The sequence below is a fragment of the Melanotaenia boesemani genome, chromosome 4, assembly GCF_017639745.1.
Source record: "Melanotaenia boesemani isolate fMelBoe1 chromosome 4, fMelBoe1.pri, whole genome shotgun sequence".
Taxonomy (NCBI): Eukaryota; Metazoa; Chordata; class Actinopteri; order Atheriniformes; family Melanotaeniidae; genus Melanotaenia; species Melanotaenia boesemani.
The window spans coordinates 12,158,130-12,181,995 of record NC_055685.1 but is presented as its reverse complement, the minus strand read 5'-3'; the positions used below and the strand labels follow the sequence as shown (position 1 = coordinate 12,181,995).

General features: G+C 38.7%; 2 protein-coding genes across 3 annotated transcripts; one reads left to right on the top strand and one right to left on the bottom strand.

The window, feature by feature from the left end:
* Nucleotides 1–817: 817 nt before the first annotated feature.
* On the top strand, nucleotides 818–8,194 carry ppp2r2ca (protein phosphatase 2, regulatory subunit B, gamma a). Of its 2 annotated transcripts, none has more exons than XM_041983733.1 (10): nucleotides 818–1,103; nucleotides 1,666–1,859; nucleotides 2,000–2,097; nucleotides 2,212–2,395; nucleotides 2,643–2,755; nucleotides 2,973–3,150; nucleotides 4,092–4,256; nucleotides 4,351–4,520; nucleotides 4,788–4,879; nucleotides 5,122–8,194. In XM_041983733.1, exons 2-10 carry the CDS (start codon nucleotides 1,796–1,798, stop codon nucleotides 5,411–5,413), a joined length of 1,356 nt encoding a protein of 451 aa, XP_041839667.1. In that variant the 5' UTR covers nucleotides 818–1,103; nucleotides 1,666–1,795; the 3' UTR covers nucleotides 5,414–8,194. The 2 variants fall into 2 exon arrangements, with proteins under 2 accessions (XP_041839667.1, XP_041839666.1); XM_041983732.1 differs by having other exon boundaries at nucleotides 1,539–1,859.
* A 2,297-nt stretch (nucleotides 8,195–10,491) lies between these two features.
* Nucleotides 10,492–23,573, bottom strand: wfs1a (Wolfram syndrome 1a (wolframin)). The gene is made up of 12 exons (XM_041983709.1): nucleotides 23,449–23,573; nucleotides 22,333–22,926; nucleotides 18,464–18,543; nucleotides 17,211–17,355; nucleotides 16,951–17,124; nucleotides 16,618–16,695; nucleotides 16,407–16,540; nucleotides 16,172–16,306; nucleotides 15,833–16,078; nucleotides 15,180–15,458; nucleotides 13,667–13,830; nucleotides 10,492–13,562 (listed from the first exon to the last, which is right to left on the bottom strand). The coding sequence occupies exons 2-12, from the start codon at nucleotides 22,919–22,921 to the stop codon at nucleotides 12,371–12,373; spliced, it is 3,216 nt and encodes a 1,071-aa protein (XP_041839643.1). The 5' UTR covers nucleotides 22,922–22,926; nucleotides 23,449–23,573; the 3' UTR covers nucleotides 10,492–12,370.
* Between the last annotated feature and the right edge of the window lie 293 nt (nucleotides 23,574–23,866).

The following is a 23,866-nucleotide window of genomic DNA, read 5'->3' as shown; positions in this document are numbered from 1 at the left end:
ACAGCCAATGATATCATTTTTTTAACCATTAGTTATTTACTGCATTGTGTGCTTTGAATCACTGGTGCATCAAAACTTAAACTTCAATAATAAAAACTTGCTTTGTGCCAAATCACAAGTTTGATAAGTATTTCTTCATTTTAGCTAATTAGCCTTGCACAGTCATCATATCTGATTTTTTTTTATATGTAGCCCAATGCTTGTCCTAAATTTGGCATAGTTCTTTTTGAAATGGCACCACAACATTTGCTGATTCATACTCATGTTTTTCATGTTACATCATGCATGTAGGATTTTAAAGGAACTGTTTTGGAATAGCTTATACTGAAAACTTTTGAAGGAAATGTCAAGTTCAGTTAGAATCTGAAGATCAGTGTCAAGCATTATCACTTATGATCATAATAGGGACTTGTTCTCTCTATAGAGGCAAGAGGATATATAAAGAGCAGTGTTTGAGGGCATCTCATCCAGGCTTAAAATGCTGCTGTTGTGTTTTTAAAGAAAAATCTTAACCTAACAGAAATTAGTTGAAAAAGCAGTGTGCTGTTGTTTTTTTAACGCCTTAATTATTTTTCTAATGCATAATTCAAATCTTTAATTAAGACAAAAACCAAAGCATTGTGTTTGAACAAAAATAGTTTTTTTTATTAATAAAATACACTATATATATGAAAATTGGTGACTTTTTGTTCACATAAAATGTGAAAACACTATGTCCAGCTACAGCCCACCACTCAGCATTGAAGGGCTCCCTCTGCTGGTCCCACATGCTCCTTACCACCTGCAATGGGTGGAACCACCAGTGACAGCTGTGCTGTGATAGGCTGGTCCAGGAGGAGGAGGCTGCCATGACACAGTGGATGCTGCACAGAATCAGATCTACAGCATCAGCAGGCATCGGTCTTCCATCCTCCTCGCTATCCCTCTCTCTTTCTCTTTTTTTCTCCTCCTTTGCCTCTCCTCTTCATACCACCACCCTTGCTCTCTCTTCTCTGTCCTTCTCCCCTCCCTTCGACTGACACACACAGGCCTGCCCAAGCACACTGCAGCGGAGGACCGTGCACACACACCAGCAGCAGGAATAGCAAGCAGCAGGCGGACTGGTAGGTGTGCTGAGGCCTGCCACACTCCCTCCTACAGCACAGGCAAGACATCGCATTCTCCTTTGATCTCCGTCAAGGACTATCTATTTGAGAAGTGTATATGTGTGAATGTGAAAGAGCAAGAGAGGTAGGGGAGATGATTACCACACCCTGGGATCATTTATTACCACAGAATGAATGATGCTCATGCCGTCTTCATCCTGTACTTATTTCTGTATGCATCCAGAGGTTACGCAAGGCTTCATTTCTGTCTTTTCCTCCACTCTGCATCACAGGGATTTGCTCCTGTACTAATAGGCCTTCTACACACGTGTCTTTGCTAACCAGTGCATTTGATTTCTAAGTTTACACCATTTGGGATGCTGTGCGCAGGTATTACCAACCTACTTAATGAAAACTCTCCTTTTTTCTTTCCAAATCCACCTTCATCACCAGCCTCACCATCTATTTTGCTCTTCACCCTCCTCTTGCATCACTTCCTTTTTTCTTTCATAAACCCCCGTCTCCTTCCTCTTCATCTTCTCCTCACACCTCCTCTCATTGTGGCCGGCCGGTTTCCCAGGATGCCTTGCTTCAGGCCGCTCTGGTAGGCCCTAGCAGCATGGGCGGAGGCTGGGCAGGAAGAGAGATCACGGATTGGACCCTTCCTCTCAGGACGGGCGCACTGGCGGGTCACCCTCCCTCAGCTTCAGATGGGCGAGGACGCTGAGAGCCCCAAAATCAACCACACCTTTCTGCGAGACTACGTCACTGAAGGTGAGTCGCTGGTTTGTGGCAGCAAAAACATCTTTTCTTTATCAAATTCACATCTACTTTTCTGCTTGATTATCCTTGTCTCCTTTTTTTTAATCGCCTCATTCTGTTTATTGCATCTGAATTTCCTATCTCCCTCCCAGCTGATGTCATCTCTACGGTGGAATTTAACCAGACCGGGGACCTTCTGGCAACAGGGGATAAAGGTGGCCGAGTGGTCATCTTTCAAAGAGAGACTGAGGTCAGGCTACTTTGTAGCAATGAGAGCTCTGTACCCAGCAGTGTCCCTATCAGGTATACATACATGGATTGTAGATGTGTTCACTGATATTTGTGTATTTGTCACACTTTGCAGACTAAAGTGGAGGCAGAGGAGGCAGGGGAGACAGGGGATTCTGGGGAGTACAATGTCTACAGCACCTTCCAGAGCCATGAGCCAGACTTTGACTACCTGAAGAGTCTGGAAATAGAAGAGAAGATCAACAAGATCCGGTGGCTGCCACAGCAGAATGCCGCACATTTCCTGCTCTCCACCAATGGTGAGAATTGCAATAGTGACATCTCAAACTGTAACAAGAGGATTTTTAAATGGTTTTGAAAATGACACAATCGAGCTTTAAAAAACACCTTCCTCCACAGCCTAAAATGATTTAAGTCTGACTGTACCTTATATTACCATGGCAGGATGAAACACTGATCATCTAGTTTTCTAAAACTGCAAGAAATGTATTTACCTTCTTTTCCAAATGCACATTCCTGATGTGAATATCCTGCTTCCTGTCATAGATAAGACCATTAAACTGTGGAAGGTGAGTGAGAGAGACAAGAGACCAGAGGGATACAACTTGAAAGATGAGGAGGGACGGATCAAGGACATTTCTACCATCACCTCTCTGCAGGTACAATGGCACACGTGTACACACTTTCATTTTGTTCAGTCATCTGTGGATCAGGTTGGCATTCAATGAGCAAGCCAGTTGGTTGCCTTTTACACATTTGTGATGTCTCTTGTGTGACTGCTGACTCTGTTGTCCTCTGATGTCCTTTCTTGTCTTCCTTGTTGTCTTTCTATCCTTCTTTTTCTTACCTTCAATCTTCCACATCTCTCTGTGTAAGGTGCCAGTACTGAAACCAACAGATCTGATGGTGGAGGTCCGTCCCAGGAGGGTATTCTCAAATGGACATACCTACCATGTCAACTCCATCTCTGTCAACAGTGACGGGGAAACCTACTTATCTGCCGATGACCTCCGGATCAATATGTGGCACCTGGGCATCACAGACCGCAGTTTTAGTATCCTTTGGAACCATCTTGGGCTATATTTATCCCGTTTTGTTTTTAGTTTTAATGCTGCTGTCACAAATATTCTCAAATTTTTGTGTGCTACTCAATCCATCACTGGGGGGGTGCTTCTCAGGTGTCAGAGTATAAAATTCCCCAAACTGCAGAGAAGTATGATCCTTTGCTTCTCTTGGAATAGTAAAAATCAATTTCTGCAACAGGAAGAATAAACCGCAAGTTCATGTCTGCAAGACATTTGCTTTTTACTGATTTTTATAAATGATATTTTTAGGTTCAGTTCACATCTATGTAAATAGTTTCCCAAATGAAAATTCATAGAATGTGATGATGTTTTGGTTTGAGCATAAATGCATGTAAATCACAAGCATCTATAAATGTGGCAATACGTCTTCCACATCTTTCACAGATTTGAAGATTATACTGTCGACACAGCTTTTAGCACACAGCTAAAATACACTTGTTTTCTTCTTAAATCGTCCTCAAAACCTAATGCAAACAGTACATAAGTAGTGTATGATTAGATATGTTTCAATTGGAGAGCTGTGTGTATTCAGCTCAGGCTGGAGCGTGCTATACTGGCTGCCTTTAGTGTTTTCCATTCAAATGGAAGCTGACCCAGAAAATCATAGCGGCATCTATGGAGGAGACGAGTCTAAATAATTTACTCAGCAGTACACTTTCTACTGAACCACATAGGACTACCACAAATAGGACAAAGTGAGGAACAGTGTGTGCATGCATATTGGGGGTTGGTAGGGGTGTGTTATTTGGTTGTGATTATGTACTTAGGTTTGATGATGGAACTTAGTCAGTCTGAAAAATAAGAGATTCGTCTGAAATTGCCGTGGTTGAGAAAGATGAACGAATACGAGTGACAAACATGAATACAGTCATCCCCAGGTCTTTTGTTCCTTTACAGGCCTTCTTTTCAGATATTGTTGACATCAAACCAGCCAACATGGAAGATCTGACGGAGGTGATAACAGCAGCAGAGTTCCACCCTCAGCACTGCCACTTGTTTGTGTACAGCAGCAGCAAGGGAACTCTGCGCCTCTGTGACATGAGATCCTCTGCACTCTGTGACAAACACACCAAACGTGAGCTCACAGAGCTTTTCTTTGTAATTACATGCAGTTAATTGATATGTGCATAAAATCAATGAAATGCAACTAACCACTCTGTGTTTAATAGTCTTCGAGGAGCCTGAGGATCCAGGGAGCCGCTCCTTCTTCTCAGAGATTATTTCCTCTGTGTCGGATGTCAAGTTCAGCCACAGCGGGCGCTACCTGCTGACAAGAGACTACCTCACCGCAAAGGTGTGGGACCTGAATATGGACAAAGGCCCGGTGGAAACCTACCAAGTAAGATAGCACTGTTTCCAGATTGGTGTTCATATCTTTTCTTTTACTGAAAACTTGCTTCATTTTTTTTTAAACAATATCAATCTGTGAAATAAAGGAAGCCCTTCATTGTTAGACTAAACTGCATGGGTTCAGGTATTGTCAGTGGAAATATTGTGCATTATTACGTGAGCAAAAAAAAGAGGAGTTTGAGATTCATGTGGATTTTGAACCCATGCAGTGTTGTAGAAGTTATCCCTGAAAGCTGAATCTTCACTCCATCTACAGGTCCATGAATACCTGAGGAGTAAGCTGTGTTCTCTGTATGAGAACGACTGCATCTTTGACAAGTTTGAGTGTGTCTGGAACAGCTCAGACAAGTAAGTAGTTGCTGGAAACGAATAATGAACAGTATATGCAAGTGCATTTGAACGCTACGTAGGTGGTCCTGTCTGTGCTTACTGTGATTTTCTTAATACCTTCCCTCTACTGTTCCCTGACATTTAAATCAATGTCAGAGACAAGCTTTGCAGATGTCAAATCAATCCTCTTGCCTTCAGTGTTGATTTACTTTTCCCACTTCTTTATCCTGCCATTCCTCCTCTCCTCTTCTCTGATCCAGTGTGATCATGACAGGGGCGTACAACAGCTTCTTCCGGATGTTTGACAGGGAGACGGGCCGAGGTGTAACCCTGGAGGCATGGCGGGAGAGCAGCAAGCCTCGGGCTGTGCTGCGCACCCGCCGTGTATATACCGGTGGCAAGCGTCGCCGTGGTGATGTGGGCGTCGACAGCCTGGACTTCACCAAGAAAATCCTACACATGGCTTGGCACCCATCTGAGAATATAATCGCTATAGCAGCCACAAACAACTTGTACATCTTTCAGGACCGCGTCAACACCGACATGCAGTGACGAGAATGTTGGGAGACGGAGTCATTTTGTCAAAGTGTTACTAAATTATAAACTCAGATATATATGAATGTGGAGCTGAGAGCCTTTAAGAGAACAGTAAGTCAGGCTGTATCACAACATACAAGTATACAGCCTCTTCAGATCAGATTAATGATAAAATTGCAAGACTATTTATTATATCAAATTTATTTGATTTTCAAAGAAGGTGAATAATAATTTTTTTTAGCCATCTCCTGTGGCTATCGGGACATGTTTTTTGCTGCACTCTACTCCCACTTTTTGAAGATGTTTGCATAATTTCCCAAGTTAGGGGCAGTGAATGAGGTGCAGGGACACCTCTCCATCTCCAGTGACTCAGTACTGTTGATCACACAATGTTGCACCGCTCACTAATGTACTCTTTTCACACTAAAATGGAAGATAAGTGCTTGTTAGCATCAGAGAACAAGCTTCTGATGCTGCAAGACATGCGTACTTGAGACAGCTGAGATGACTTTACTAGACAATGCATCAACATCTAAGCATTTTGAATGTGGAATGGTGTTATTGTATAGTTCCTCACAACATAACGTCCTCTTTTTCTCTGTTGAGCAACAGCAGCGATTGAACCTCTCCTTTGGAGCAGTGCTCCTGGAGATTGCAAGCATAACTGACTCATAATCTTTGCCCTATTCACTTTGCAATAATAGCACTAGAGAGCAGTGCAGTAGTATTTCTGCTTTAAAACATGAGCTTTTCTTCTACAGGTTACACACAATCTTTTACAGTTAGCTGTAAATATTCTGTATTATTATTTTTTTTCTCCAAGTGATACCACTTTGGTTCCCAGAGAGTCAACACATTTTGTTGAGTACATAAGATCTCATTTATGGGAAGGTTTTGGAATCAAACAATTTCTGTGTTAAGCAATACTTGGATTGTTATTGATGGCTACAGAGTATATTTGGTTCTAATTTCCATATAAAAATAATTTCCTGTCTAAAATCTACATGCATACGTGTTGAAGAATGAAGAGAAGGTCTTCATTAATGTTGAGTTCTCCATTGTTTGCTCATTTAGGCTAATTAGTGTTCAAACGTTAAAAAAATGACAAAAAAAAAGGTTACTTGGGAATCAATGTGCAGAACAGAAATGAGCATAGTTCATTTTATGATGAGTAAGCACATTTTTATAAGGATCTCACAACTAAGAAAATCATGTACATTATTTGTAAATGAGACCCCTGATTCAACTCAACAAAACTGTACATGACTATATTTGTGTCGAATGTGTTTGAGGGTCTGAGGTGATCATCAGTGCAATATCTCCTTATGTACATCACTGAAAGGTCTTTTCATGTCCAAACTATAACATCAAGTGGATTTATCATACTGTATCACAGCTGTCATAACATATACCTCACAATGATACATGCTAGTCTGGAGTGCAACACTGAAAGCAGAAGATGCACAGCATTAAGGTGATGCCATTGTTGGACTGAACTGCTTGACAAGATTGCATTGCTTACAGTGAAGTACTTTGTTCTCAAGTGACCTTGGTCCTGATAGGATTATTGTTAACTGGTCCGGATTCCAACTGTAATCAGTAGAGAATGAGGTTAAAAGGTGGAGCATCTCTTTGCACCTTATCAAAATCTAAAATCTAATGGAGCACCTGTAGTTCACTCATGCAAACCTTTATTCCCAGAAAAAGGTGAAATGATCACCAAATCTGTTCCAGCTGTCTGCTTTCTCCTCACCTTTCTCCTCTTTTTTCTTGAATGCAGACACAATCTAGCTCTAATTGGTTTAACACAGAGCAACACAAACATAACAACCTATGAGAGAAGAGTTTACAGAGTGACTGGCCACCAAAGCATCCTGCAGAGGTCAGTCCTTCAGTGAAGTGTGGTCTAGTCTGTTGTAATTGCTTCATAACCACCACCAAGTAAAACCAGAGATAGGATTTTTGTTCAGGATCACAGCAGCAGCATGTTGCCATTACTCAGTGCTACTAGCGTGTATATCATACTTTAAAGAAGAAGAAGAAAAAAAAAAGAAAATCTAACGGTACAAAATCATAACTCAAATGAGGTGAATGAAAGGAATGTGCATTAATAAAATTATATAAAAATATGAAAAAAAATGTGTTGGACTTTTTATGTCTGTGTTCTGACATGTAGTAGGGCACATTTTCTTCTTCTGCACCAGGTATAAGGTTTTCTGGTTGCTGAGCCTCATGAGCATAAAATCTCTGAAAAAAACAATAATTTTGCTCTGACTCAAAGATTAACAAGACTTTGTTCTTAAAAAATATAGCTTTCTGTGAGCTCCTGTAATATATTTTGACAACAAATCTAGAATTTATATGCAAGGTGCCACATATAAAATGTACTTCATTGACTTTATTAGGTCCACATGTTGAATTACCTGCTAAGACAAATGGCTAATCAGCCAATCACATGGTACCAACTTGGTGCATTTAGGCAAATACATGGTTACATGGGAACTTGCTCAAGTTTAAACAGAGCATCAGAAAAACAACAACAAAAAAGGGAATTTAAATTATTTTGAATGTGATGTGGTTCTTGGCGATAGATGTGCTGGTCTGTGTATTCAGAAACTGCTGATCTACTGGGATTTTCATGCACAACCATCTCTAGGGTTTACAGAAAATGGTCTGGAAAAGAGAAAATATCCAGTGAGCAGCAGTTGTCTGGACAAAAATGTCTTGTTAATGTCTGTGGGAAATGGGCTGACTGGTTGGAGATGATAGAAAGGAAACAGTGACTCATATAACTACTGGTTCCAGCCAAGGTATGCAGACTAGCGCCTCTGAACGCACAACACAATGAACCTTGTAGCAGATGAGATACAGCAACAGAAGACCACACTGGAGGCCACTCCTCTCAGCTAAGAACAAGAAACTGAAGCTACACGTCATACAGACTCACCAAACCTGAACAATGGAAGAAGTTACCTGGTCGGATCAAGATGGTAGGGTCAGAATTAGATGTAAATACCATGAAAGCATGGATCCAGTCAACCTTGCATCAAGGCTCCGGCTGCCGCTGGTGTATTGGTGTGGGGGATATTTTCTTGCCACACTTTAGGTCCCTTAGTATATACTGAGCAACGTTTAAAAGCCACAGCTTACCTGATTATTACTGCTGGCCATGTCCATTCCTTAATGAATGCAGTGTGTCATCTCTTGATGGCGACTTCGAGCAGAATAATGCACTATTTCACAAAGCTCAAATAATCTCCAACTGGTTTATTGAACATGACGAGTTCACTGTACTCCTGTGGCCTCCACAGTTACCAGATCTCAGTCCAATAGAGCATCTTTGGGATGTGGTGGAACGGGAGATTCTCATCAGAGATGTGGAGCCAACAAATCTGCAGCAACTGTGATGCTTTCATATCAATATGGAGAAAAATCTCTGAGGAATGTTTCCAACACCTTGTTGAATCTGTGACACCAAGAATTAAGACAGCTCTGAAGGCAAAAGAGGATCCAACTAAGTACTAGCAAGATGGACCTAATAAAGCAAGTGTATGACCAAATGGCCAAAGGTCAACTACAGCATGACAAAATAATACCCAAATATTCTGACTGTTATTTGTTGGCAAATCAACTGCAATGTGACTTTTTGGCAAAGATAATTCTATACAAGTAAAGATGGTATAGAAAAAAGGAAAATAACTGAAAAATTTTGATTTTACATGTAATTAAACTTTTGTTTTGCTTGCAGAATACATTTATGTCAGCTAAGGCACCTGTTTGATTTGCTAAAAGGAAATTTGTTTATTTTAACCTGTACAGTTTGGATTTATGTTTACAAATAATTATTTATTGTTGGTTTTCCATGAAACAATGAAAAATTTAATTAACGAGATTTCCTTTCTTCAGTCCAGTTAAGAATAATTACTTCAAATCATCAACTCTTGAGTGGTGATGGGATGTACTGTGCTGAAACTTTGAGACTTTGGTGCATGTGTCGGCTAATTTGGGGCATTGTTGCACCAGTAATGCTTCAGCTTGATGCAGCTGACATAAGCTCGAATCCTGACCTTCCCTTTGCTGAATGTCATTCCCTACTATCTCTGATCCCCTTTCCTGTCAAGCGACTGTGAAATAAAGACCAAGAGAGCCTACAACTCCCTAAAAAAAATGGTGTCAAGCAATCCAGGAAGTATTTCCATGATGTGTGTATCAATGTTTGTATAATTTCAGATACAAGCATTGAATTCAGTTTAACTTTTAACAAATGTAGGATGAATTCAAACAAATTTTATTCCACTTATCTAAATATTTGGATTCAATGGAAAGATATAAATTGATGTGATATAATATGATTAAATTTGACCAACAAATATGAAATGTGTTTATTAACTTAACTTGTAAGTTCATTTTTAAGTTCCTCTTAAAATTAAATTTAGCTCTGTTAACTTCTCTGGGCTTGGTGGGATCATGGGATATATCCACTTTTATCCACTTTTAAGAGCAAAGAATCAGTTGTTTAAGGAGCATTTCCGCACTTAGCTTAACTTTTCTACTAAACAGAATGAGTTAGAAAAATTTTTGTCAAGCTCTTTGGCTCAACCAAGTACTGAATAAGCTGTGTGCACTTATGCCCAAATTGATATTGTTTGATGAAATCGTGATCTTGTATGTAAACAAAATGACTTACAAAAAACTAAATATATATATATATATATATATATATATATATGCACTGCCTCTAGCACTACATGACAGCACCTGGGTCCAACTGGACTCACAGCAGTCTGACTACCACTTAATTATCATGTCCCATCTTGTTTGAATTCTTGCTTGTGTTGTTCTTGATCTCAAATGTAAGTCGCTTTAGATAAAAGCGTCTGCTAAATGACTATAGAATAGAATAGAATAGAACAGAACACAGTGTATTGTGTATTGTATTGTGGTCAGATCAATTGGATATTTTAATGGTAAATGGCAAATGACCTGTACTTATATAGCGCTTTTATCCAAAGCGCTTTACATGTACGTCACATTCACCCATTCACACACACATTCACACACCGATGGCGGAAGCTACCATGCAAAGCGCTCAACCACGAGCCATCAGGTTCGGTGTCTTGCTCAGGGACACCTCGACATTTGCTCTCCGGGCCGGGATCGAACCGACAACCCTTGGGCTGCAGGACGACCACTCTACCCACTGAGCCATGCCGTATTTCTAAAAGAAATAGACACTGTGTGTACCAGACCACAGATGAAGGGAACAGCCAGGCTCTGTGGGATTATATCAGTGTCTTTTGCTTATTTACTCCTGCATGATGGCAGCATTGATGCAATAAATCTACTTGTGATGCGATTGATGCAAAAATGGATGCACAATGAGAAACAAAGCTGATGTAAAAAAAAAAAAAATCTACCATTCCTTTTTTTTTTTTTTTTTTTTAAACCATGCATTTTTAATTATATCATCCCTATAATGCACTTCCTGGTCATCAGATTAAATAAAACCTTTCAAAAGCAATTTAAAATTTTTTAATAATAACTGACACCCCCAATTAACTTTGTCACACAATAAAAAGACATATTCACACGGTATAAGCAGCAATTACCATACACACACACATTAAGGTTACACTTAAATATAGTTTAATACTGTCTAACAGTGTCCACATGTAAAACTCTATCTGCTTTTCAGCTTCCTGACTATACAGTCAGGAGATAACTCTTTACCTCTGTCTTTAAGAAATATAAAATCATCTTCTTTACTTACTTTATATGTCAAAAATTCAAATTCCCTGCGTAGGATTCATCTCCATGATTGAAGAACATGCTTTTATAGTTATTGACATAAATGTCTCTAAACTAGCGTGACATCAGAAAAAGCTCTAAAACAAAACAAACCACTTCATTATACATGAATTATTCACACAAGGGATGATCAGTTTGGAATGAAAACAAAATGTCTAAAAGTTTTTTAATACAAATTCTATCAATAAAAGGAGGATTTTTTAGGAAACTAATTTGATTAAAAGTCACCTCTGAGGTGAATGTGTGAGACGTTTGGCCAAACCTACTGAAAGATGAATCTCTGGTCATCTGCAATGCCATCGTTGGTGTCTGACTTTGTAACAAACAATTTTTTGAACTGCAGCAAAACTTAGAGATATCTGATTAGAACTAAAATATCTAAAGAAAGAAAGTAGCCTAACAGAAGATTTTTAGATCAGTATACTGTATATCTGGACACTGGTACAACTTTCATTAAATTATATATTTAGGTCAGACAGGATATTAAAATACAGATTGCAAAATTTTATTTGAGGGAATTTGCATCAAAACCGGAGAAGTGGTTGGTGAAAAATTTAGAACCTTCTTTTTCAGGGAAATGTTTTGTTGTTATTTTTATTACCAAATAATAAATTACAAAATTACAAAACCAAAACAAATCCACCGTGAAAATTCTGGTACTGATAAAAATTAACTAAGAAAACAAAAGAAGAAGCAGACACTGGTGAACCCTTGTATTAAACCTCAAAATGTGCTCTTAAATTGCATTTTCATTGTTTCTTTTCTACATTTTCTCCAGTGTCCAGAACCAAAATGATTAAAACTGTGTTCTTACTCAAGTATATTATTACCTAAATTGCATATTCTGATATATAATTTATTTAACGACTATTTATAAATAAGTTTTTTTTTATTTAAAAATACACAGTTGCAAAAACATTTAGATGTCGATGTCCAGTAAATGCAAACATTTTCACAGTATACTGATGAAATTCCTACATACACATAAACTCATGCATTACGAGGATGAAATGTCTGTGCACAAACTGAATTTGTAGATCCATGTTCGGTCAATATATAATTTAAATTGATTTTGGATTATTATAGTCACATCAGAAGGGAGAGGATGAAGTTAAGGTTCAGATGTGTCACAATCAATTTGCCTTTCCTCTCTTGTTTTTCTTCTCAGGCAGGGAGTTTAGCTGATAGGAACGGTGAAAAGAAAAAATCAAAGGCAAACTTGAAGGCTTTCAACGTGGTACGCCTCCAGTCTCTCTCTATCTTCACCTGCCTGCCTCCAGTTAGCTGAGAAGGGACACAGTCCAGACAGTGGATAGCCTTCAGCTCAAAAGCTGGAGTTCTTGCTCCAAGACGGCCCTCTAGTTTTGTGCTGAACTCCACCAAATGACCAGAGTCCAGATTTAACAGAACTTGCCTAAACTCATGGCTGGCCATTAGGATTATATCCTTGGCTGGGTCTTCTGCCTCCAGACTTCCATCCCTGATCATACCCACCATTACCTCGAATCGGTAGCTATCAAAGCGTTTGACATGGCAGGTGTGTTTGGCCAGAGCCTTGACCTGACACAACTCTTCTTCCTCTTGCATTTGAAGCAGCATTGGCAGTGGAATGGCAGCAGTTGCAGGACTGGTGGCTACTTCTGCAGCTGACAGGTTTAAAGACGTCGCGTTCTTTGGCTCGCATTTGGGATACGTCTCACCATACAAGCAGCGTAGCCAATCTCCCATGAACACTGGCAGCATGTTGATGACAGACTGTGCCCCATTTTCTGTCTCGGCTACGCGGACGTGCTTGAAGCGCCCAGTCCAGGTGACTCTGTGTCCATGTAGGTGTCCACAGAGGATCTGTGTCTTGGCAATGCCTTTGGTTTCCCAGGCAGGGGGCCCACAAGTCTGACTGTACTGGTTCCAGGTCAAGGTGGAGTTGTACACCTTCTGTCCCTCTGCGTGGTACACATATACTGAGAAGAACAAGATCGCCATAGATGTACAAAGTAATATTAATTTGACGGGGCCGCGGTGGGTCAGTGATCGGATGATATCCAGAATAGACATGCTGTACCGAGTCCAAAGCTGTAAGGTGACAGGAATGGCGCACACCACAAGGGTCACAATCATTTTTGTCAGTTCTAACCCAAGGAACCACTTAAAGAGCTGGATGAAGAGCATGGTGGCAAGGCCAAATGCCAGAACAGGCAGCGCAAACAGGAAGAGAAAGTAAGCCACGCAAGTGCGGATTAAACCCACAGCAGAGGAGTTCTGGAGGAGGACCACTGAGAACTCACACCACATGAAGCACACAAGGTACGGAATCAGGAAGCAGTAAGTTCCCCGGAAACCACGTGTCCTCGCCATGCTGACGAAGGAAGAAAAGAGACAGGGAGAGGAAAAAAAATCAGTTCACAGACATTTTGTTGAAAGTTAACAATATATGTAAGAGTGAAAAAAATAACCACTTACCTAAAGAACAGGTAGAACAGGTAAACATACAAGAGACATGGCAGACTGAGCTTCAGCACAACAGAGTCTCCCAGTGGCAACTTGGTGAAGGTGCGTCCCAGGAAGCGAAGCACAGTCATGTTCTCCGGCAGTAATTGGGTCAGGCAGCACAGATTTGATGTTACCTGAAGAGAAGAAAGCTCAGTAATAATATAGATATTTTTTGTATTAAACCTCAAAATATTTATCCTGATTAAAGAAAAACTCCATCTGCATCGCTTCAAAATATATTAAAAACACTATCATGCTAAAAGGGAAAATTGACGAGAAGATGAGAGGCAGTCTGTTGTTTCCTTGGCTGGGTCAGTTATTATTTACACAGTTATAAAATTGGACTAATATGGATCATATAGTGGATGTTTCAATTGCATTATGATGTAATTAGACTGCAATGAGCTATACGGCGTCTGTAAAGGTGCCTTGAGATCACTCAAAGCTGAATTGAATTGAAATAAAGATAATATCACTATGTTGTGATGGAGCATTTTAAAGACTTTTTTCAAGGCTTTTTTAAAGCATTTGCAACTCGATTTTTAAACAGAACTGAAACAAATTAAATTAATTCCTTTCAGGAAGATGTAAAATTAGTTTACAATTACTGTTGTGTTTGATTTGAACAATTATAGTTATTATTGATTTTAATATCAAAAACTATAACTTATTATTATTGATTTAAACATTTATAGTTAAAACAGACTATGGCATTTGCCATTAAGTTGTACTAACATGAAAAACTATGATTGTAATCTTTACATCTATGAAGCTGGGATAAGAACTTAGGTTTAGAACCTGTACATATGTTTAGTAATTTATAACATCATATCTAAATGTGTGACAGAAACACAAGTACTGATTTAATCCACCAGGCTGTCAGATCGAAACTTTTAAAGTGTGGATTAAAATTTAAAGCACATAATTTTTTTTCTTGCCTTTTACATCCAGTGGAGATGCTTATCATAATTCACCAATTAGATTTTTCTTATGACCAACCAAATCATGGAGTACGAAACGAGAGCAGCTTTATTTAAACCTTTTCTTTTTAAATAAATAAAATAAAACATATTTTTCTTGAGATAATGGTTTAATTATTTTCAAAAACTAAGATAAAACAAAGCGAGTTAAACTTAAACTTCTGGAAAGTCAGTGCCAGGAAGCGAAGAGAAGACAACATCTTACAACATCTGTCTTAACTTACTGTTACAGATTCTCACCAACTGCAACAATTAAAAGTTTCAAGCTCACCTTGATCAAATCATGATCTCAAGAAAACAAAACTATTAAACAATTACAGTTTGCCATTATCGTGGGAAAGTGCTATTTTTTATTTGAAGTATTGGAATAATTAACTTGCAAAATCCAAATAAATTGATCTATATTGTTTTGTACTTATGTCGCATACGGTGATGCAGTTACCAAATTTAGGTAAAAGTTAAGTCTCTATCCTGGTGTCATACAAATTGCTCAAATTTAATACCTCAATGAACATTGCCCGGCGTGCGTAGGCCACAGCGGTTGGGCTGAGGCTGTGGTAGCTGACAGCAGTAAAGAAGATAGCCACAGTGGAGAGCTCAGAACAAGGGATCCATTTCTTATCAGCAACAGGGAAGGAGAAAATGACAAAGAAGACAGACATAATAAAATAAAGGTATGGTTCGAGGTTGTTCCAGCCAAAATTGGTTTCTGCTTGCTCCACATCAAGACCAGGTTCGAAACGTGTCAGCAGAGAAGTCAGGGCTCTGAAGTTCTCCCAAGTCTAGAATCAAAAAGCAAAGGTTTTTAAATGACAAGGAGGGTGTCACAGAAAAAAAAAAACCAAACCAACAAGCATTTAAAACGAGCAACTAATATTTCTTGGTCTCCTTTTTTTAATGTTCTGTATTTTATCAAGTTATTTCACAGTGTCTACAACTGTGAGATAATTTCCATTTTATGGAAAAAATGCAAAACCCAACATGTTTCAAACCTAAAAGACGAATATTAACAAAAACATTCATTAGGTCTCTCTCATGGAAATATGTTAATGTACTGAGTTATTAGTAATATTAACTATATTACACTTAAAAATGTTTTTGCCTTACTATGTCAAAAAAACAAAAACAAATGAGAAATAATCAGGAAAACATTCACCTTGCTGCTTTGGAAAACGCGCAGAGTGCAGATGATCATTGAGATGAATGAAAGGTAGAAGACAAGCAGAGGGATAACAAAAGCAAACAAGTCAACTGTCAGACTGCTGATGATGAAGAAGAAGATGAGCGCGTTGACGTGCTGCGTGGGGATGATCGTGCTGAGCCACACGACACCAGCCCGCGATGTCCAGTCGATGAGGCGCTCCTTCATCTCAAGCACAGCTTGCAGTGGGTACTGCAGTATCTGGAGTTAAGAGAGAGATGTAAATATATGAAAAAAAGACATTATGTAAAAATGTTTTATAATGTGTGACATTCAGCAGTAAAATTAAAATACCATTAAGCGGGATTTCATGTCCATGGCCTTTTGAATGGCACCAGTCTGCCTGGTATCCAGCATCCCACTACAGTCAAAACTCCATGAATGTTTGTGGAGCTTCTTGTATCCTGTTGGAACTAACTCCGTCTTGTGCTTTAAAACACAGTCACACATACTTTTACAACTTCATGTACACACAATATCTTTAATTATTAGATTAGAAATGTAAGCCAGAGCAGCTGGGTATTTTTACCTCCTTGCCAGTGTAAAGCGATTCAGATCTTTCAGTTTTGGCCTGGCTGTCATTTCGAGGAACAGCTGGGACAATACCTTGTGCGTACCTTTTAGTCATCTCAACAAAATCATCCAGGTCCACCAGCGTATTGGCTATTAGGGTATAAAGCAGGTAATTATATAAAGTATTTACTTATGTTGTGCCACTTTCTCACTCTTGTTATACTTACAGTCACTGCTGACCATGCTCTCCAACACTTTCTGTGTCTGGCCTGAAGTTGGGGCAGGAATCCTGTTTGCAGCGACCCCTGTTGGTGAAGAATAATCACAACATCGGTGAATTACAAACTATTCCCATTACACCAGCCTGTTATCTGAAACTGTTCACTAAGACAGCTGCAAACATTAAGATCATAAATGGGATTATTATATCGGAGCATGCTGCAGCACTTTGAGAAGCCTGTAGTACACCACAGAGGATTGTTGTCACTGTGCAAAATATACTTGTTATTTTGGTATCGAACCTTCATCCAAATGTGTCTGTGAGAGTGTATGCCTCCTACCCGGCACTGCGTTAACCTGGCTGACATTTTGCAGCATCTCTGACATGGCCACCTTCGTCTTCCTTTCTGGGTTGAGTCTCCAGTACATCATCATGGCTGCTTTGCGAACTGCCAGCTCAAACCTACTCTCTGTCGACAACTTGCGCACATCAGCTTCGTTCTTTGGGGTGATTCCTACTCAAAGATGGCAGATTGTGATGGAACTGCTTACGTAAAGTCACACATACAAAGATGCATTTAACAAATTTAATCATTCCAACCTTTTTTCTGGATCCAACAATGCTGAAGAAGTCTTGCTGCACTTTTTCTTCCTTGTTTGGCTGCTTGAATGAGCCAGTCAACGGCCTGCTCATTATTCATTTCTGCCTCCTTCTCTTCAGCCAGAATCAAGTAGTGCTGACCGAGCTGAAATACAGCAGAGAAGTGAAATGTGAAATTCATTCAGTCTTTGAATGGGACTAAAAATGTCCCATCAAGTTTCCAAAAAAGCTGGATTGATGTGGAAAATATGAACAAAAACAAAACAACTGGCAAATAATAACAACAAAAAAAAATTCACTGACTTTACAGATTAGTTTATGCAAACTTGCACATGAATAAATAAATACAGTACAAGTGATGTTCATAGTATTCAAAAATTAAATTCAACAAAAACCTTTACTTGACTTCCTGTGAAAATCTCAAAGGCTAACTGGGTTTATAGCAGGATTTCTGTGGTAGAAACAGATCTGGTTAACAGGGAAGTTGCAGTAACACATGCTGCCTCTTTTTAGACAGATGACAACAAAATCCAGTATTCTTCCTTCTCATTGCTTCCAGCGTTCCTGTCATGGCTGACTAACAGGGGCAGCTGAGGCACCAGTGGCATATCAAGTGACTGTTTTCTAATCTTGACTGGCATTACACAGCCTCCTTCTCACACTTTTATTTTCAAATGTGCCCATTTGTGCAGGATGAGGTTAGTTTTCCTTTGAAGTTGTTCTGTATGTGTGGTAATTATGCAGATATCGCTTAACACTGTATATGTTTTAAATTGAGTATTGCCAAAGCATTGCTATACTGATTATAATTACTTATAACAGGGTACACACTTAAAGTTAATTAACACTAGTGCATATTTGTTATAATGTGTAACTCGCCTTTTGATTCATGAGAGAGGATTGGAACACTGGACCAGTTCTGTTGTGCTCGAGTTGCATGTTCATACACACACTTTCTTTATTTAGGGGATGAATGCATGTCATCTAGTCTAAGAATTTAAAGCTGCCTGACTAGACACTTAAGAATTTCCCCTCTCAGATGCGAAAGGTCTTAAATGTAAAAGCTTTCACCTGTAGCACCCATCCACCTATTTTCTTAAGCATTTCTAAGTGTGGCACACACATCGGTGTATTACATTACAGTACTGCGATCAATTTCTGAGTGGCAGAAAATAGAAACTCTCTTACACCCAGGCTGAGTCATCCAGCAGGACTCACAACAATGCCAAGTGCCAGTCTGGGTTTTCACTTACCCGGGTCTGAGCTCGCGCATCACCAGCTTTGGCCCTCTCCTCCAACTGCTCCACACTCAGCTCCTCCTCTGGCTCTTCATCTGATGAAGGAAAACAGGAGATGCCTGTCACGATCAACCTCAATCCATCGAAAACATCTTTTTGAATAAAATAGTTAGAAATATACTTGTTTTATTATAGCCTTTAAGATAAGAAATAAAATTTCTTCAACAACCAAGTAAAGTGCAAACCTCCACCAAGCCATTATATATATATATATATATATATATATATATATATATATATATATATATATATATATATATATATATATATATATAAATATAAATAATTTTTTTCTCCAGTGATTGTAAGCATTAATTTTTGAGTTAGAAGCCCTAATGGAAAAATGATCCCAACCTCCCTATAGTAAAGAATCCTTTAAAATAAGAAATTCTGGATCCATGTGGTGATCCGGATCATCCCCAAAATCTAATCACTTGCTTCTTATTCCATTTCTGAGATTTCCTGAAAATGTCATCAAAATCCATCCGTAACTCTTTCAGTTATGTTGCTAACAGACAGACAGACAAACCAATGCTGCCGAATACATGACCTCCACCATGGCAGAGGTAATGATGTAATACTCTATGTGTTGTTGTTAATCTGACACTATTTAACAAACTTTGAAGGACCAGATATTCTTTTTATTTCTTATATTCTGATATGTAAAACATTTTAATTGAAAATGTTTGTACTTTATCACATTACTGTAGGAGCAATGAGTCTCGATCTAGTACTGATTTCTATACACAGTAACTTCAGAGCCTTGAGTGATCCCCCTGACACATTTGCAGTAACTTGAGCACAACAAAAATGTCAAAGGTGGAGCAGATGCAAGAGAATATCTATTTGAAACATGTCTGCATCTGCCTGCCCATAAAGACACTTTGCGACAAGACCCCAGAGCTCAAGCAACTCTGCTTAGGTCTTATGTCACACCAGTACTTGTTGATAGCGTGAACTTAAAAAAATGTTTCTGTCTCCAGTGTCCTTAGACAAAAAGGTTCAACCTTTTCACTTGAAATGTGTCAGTTTCTCATGTGCCGTAATATCAGCTACTAGCGGAGCTCTGAAATAGCTGTCCAGCCTTTCCATTTCTATCTCCAGTGGAAGCCACTTCTTTGATTATTTTATAGGAAATAAAAATAGAACATTGAAAATAGTCTCTTTCTTTGCTTGAGGGGACATATATTGGTGTCTGCAGTCAATTCAAGTTCAAAACCCCCTGAAAAGCTCTCCTCCCTGCCACTTCTATAAAGTGTTCTTAAGGTCTGAAAATGTGTTATTTAAATCTTTCGTAGATTTTTTTATTGCCATCTAAACTTCAAGATCAAATCATGGTGCTTTCACTGTACTTTGGAAATGGGAAGCTGAAATTCATTTGTTTTTGCTTTTTTGTGTTGCTATGAACAGGAAAATCTCAACAGAAGTTATAAACTTCACTTAATTGATAAATATGATACTGTATCAGTACTATTAGATAGAATGAACTTTAAGAGTTATTTAGTGCAATTTATGTCCAAATTGACCTTTTAATGGGAGTACAAAGCTGTTGGACAGATATCAGTTAAGACACTTGGAAGATAAGGGAAGGAAGTTGAGTCACTGATACTCACTCCACAGCATAAAACAGTGCTAGTCATTGCATGAAGCACAAACCTCAATGGCTTGCCATGTTATTTTGTTGCTTGCATTGTAACTAATTATTTCATGAAATGCAGGCAGTGAATATATTGAAAAAGGATTTTAAATAACTATGTCAGCCAAGCACAACATGGCAGGATAGATTACAAACACGGAACTGTTACAGCCTGCTCAACGTTCCCAGATTGCACCACACAGTTTTGCTTTATGACAGGCAGGTTAATAAATAGTAGGTTTGTGTGGGTACAATAAAATGTATGTAATCTATATATACAGCAGACAGTGCATGAGACATGCAGCATATCCTTGCAATATTTGGATTTACACACGCAGCAGTTTTATTGCTAAAAAGAGAAAATTGTGGTCAACTTAGCAGCAGTGCTTGTGGTGCGTTCCAGTTGTCTCGGAATTCTGAGCGGTCGAGAGTTGGTGACGTCATTACCAGGTAGTTGGTGTTCCAGATGCATAAACTCGGAAAAAATAGACGCCTCCAAAACAGCAAATTTATGAGCATCTACAAACACAGTATAAAAACTGGAAAATCCCAAACCCATTGTAAAATTGTGCACCAAGACAACAGCAGCCAATTTTGCTGATAATGATTTAAACAAATCCCACATGTTGATGCTATTTTTAATGAACAAACCCACCATAATAACATAATTATCGATAACAACTCACTGCTGTTCACACTAGAAACGTTTTTTTTTTTAACATGTCCTGTCCAGCATCATAGCAAGCAAAATGATAATCTGGTTGCTGTATCGTGCTGAACAAATTTGCTCTGCCAAGGGGAGGCCTATGGGTAAGGCTCCTCTTGATAATCTGATTCATTTATTTATTTACTTTAAATCATGGAATCTATGTATGTACATAGATTCACACTAGAAACTTAAGAGACATAAAATATATTATAAAGAAATTGTAATAAAGACAACAATAGACTACGAGTGGTACTGGTTGAAGCCATCTTTAGATCTGGAATCTCGGGGTCCTCTGAAACTTTTGAGTTCATCATTTGGAAAAATGTGATCACTTCCGACATTTCTGGCAAAATTTCCTCAGAATTCCGAGTTGGAAACAACTGGAATGCATTTGCAACATTTGCCCACTAGCAAAACCAATGTTAGCTTGGTTTTTATTATATGCTCCAAAAATGGTTTAATTTGTAATTTAATAAAATAATAATAATAATAATTAAAAAAAAATCAGATGGTGAAACACAAGGTGCACCAACAACTGAGGAAAATAATGGCTCTGAGCTTGCAGCAGGTATGAAGACACAAGAGAAAGGGAGGAAAGGGGGTGTTAGATGGAAAAAAGGAATGGTATGAGCTATGCAAGATTCACACGGGAAGTTTCAAGAAAAGTGGACGGATAAATGATGGATCACTTCCTTTGTTTTCTGGTAAAAGTCTTAAGTTGTCTTTGTTTTCTATTGTACCTCTAATGCAAAATAAATAAATAAAAAAATAAAATAGCTCAGATCATTTTTTAAAAACCAGTAACTATGAAAAGAGCTGTTAATTCATGGCTTCGTGTACTGTGTCCCTGGGATATTTTGACCACAGCATGTCACAGACACTTCACCACGACTTCAGAAAACTGTGCTGACTTGTGAAAAAAGATAATAGTATATTTCTTTTCAATTATCTTTATATAGATGATTTTGTGAATTAAATTTTGTGTTGACACTTAAAACATGATTCAGAATGATTCAGATGATTCAGAAACAATCAATTCAATAATTCATCTCTTAGTTGGTCAGATATTTCAGTCTGGACTGCAATGACTGTTTCATGCATGAAAACAGAAAAGGCTTGCAGCTGTAAAACTGTCTGTGTGCGTTTCATTTAATAGAAATAGTAATAATGTGTTTTATGCAATGCTTGTCTGTTAAATTCCTTTGAATACTAAACAGTAATCAGCCAGATGAGTTGGGATCTAAATGTAATAACAGTAATCACAACATGTGGCTATACATCCTTTATATTAAATACACTGCAGTTTATTTCTATGTTATTCATTTTTATGCACTGTTTTCTACAAAGTTAAGTTATTTTCTAAAGTGATTCCAGAGTGGTGTTTATGCTGCTCTACAAGTGGAAAGACCCCTCAAATATGCACCATGAGGCTTAAGAGTCAATTTATCATTAACTCTAATAGAAGGAATTCATTCTTACCCTCTTCATCTTTGGCATCCTCTTCTTCTGCTTTTCTAAGTCTTTCCTGCATTATCACCCGTTTGGCCACAGACGCAAAGGTTCGTTTTGTGGGGGCAGTGGTGGCCCCCACAGAGGCATCAGCAGAGGAAGAAGGATGGGAATCTGTCTGAGTGTTACAGGATGAGCTGGCTGATGTAGAGGAGGCAGAACTGAGCTGGGAAAAGGAAGAAACTTTGGATATTTGAGGGGTTGAGATGCTGGGCGAAGGAGGGGGTGAAGATTTGTTTGGAGTAAGAGAGGGGGTTATAGATGATTCCATTTTTGATGTAGGTTCAGAGAAAACAGGAGATCCAGGTTTTGACTTATCTAATGAAGGGAGAGGGCCTATCTGTTTGGAGGTGGCATGTGCGGAAGGCTGAGAGGAATCAAGTGATAGTTTAAGATCTGATGAAACTGCTGATTTGTCATGCTGAGATTGAGGAACAGAGGGGGAACTGGACCCAAGTGAAGGAGGAATTTGTCTGAAGGAAGAGCAAGAGGGTCCTTCCAGGACAGAGTGTGACTGGGTGTTGACAGCAGTTGGTGTTGATGGGGAATTTTCCTCCATCTTTCCTAAAATAAAAATAAATAAATAAAAAAGTAAAATTGTTAGAGTATCTTGTCATTGAACCAAACACAGGAAAATAATTTAGGCTGCAGTTTTAGACACAGATTGACAGTCAACTTCTGTCAGAAAACTGAAAATATTTTCATGCTAATATTTTGAATCTAAAACAGCTTCTCTGCGAAAAAGAAAGTGTTTTTAAACATGTTCTACTTTAAAAAGGAAACAAATCCAATTGGACACAACTAATACAGCTAAAACTCTGTTCTTTGTGATAGTAATGCGAATTCTTTTTAAATTCTTATTTACCTTTATTGCAATAGAATGTAATTGATAAAAACGTGGCAAATAATCACAAAAATGAATGAAGTTATGGGAGAATAAGCCATAAAATGACATTTGTTTTCAGAGTACGGTCCTGCACGCGTACAAAGACGCATCGCGAGTGCACGAGGACTACGAACTTAACGACCAATTTATCCAAAACACTTGCACCAAGACAGCAAAAAAATATCGTAAATGAGACTTACTTGAAAACTAAACAGATAGATTTCCTCTGAACAGTCATACAAGACAATAATCCTCCAGATTTTAGAGGTTTTATTCCATGGCAGGCTCTAGCCCGCACCTGGCGACTCCACGAAACCAGAGACGCACACTTGTCGCCGTCAAACTCTGCTCTATAAACAACGCCACAAGTTTGTGACCCGCCTTCTTAAAATAGGCTCTCGGTATAGGCAAAGATGAACGTCCATCGAAACGGTGACTCATTGGTAATCGCTGGAAATACTAGATAGATAGATAGATAGATAGATAGATAGATAGATAGATAGATAGATAGATAGATAGATAGATAGATAGATAGATAGATAGATAGATAGATAGATAGATATCCATCCATCCACTTTCTTTAAAAGCAACAGGTTCAGGAGGGAAACTCAGACATCC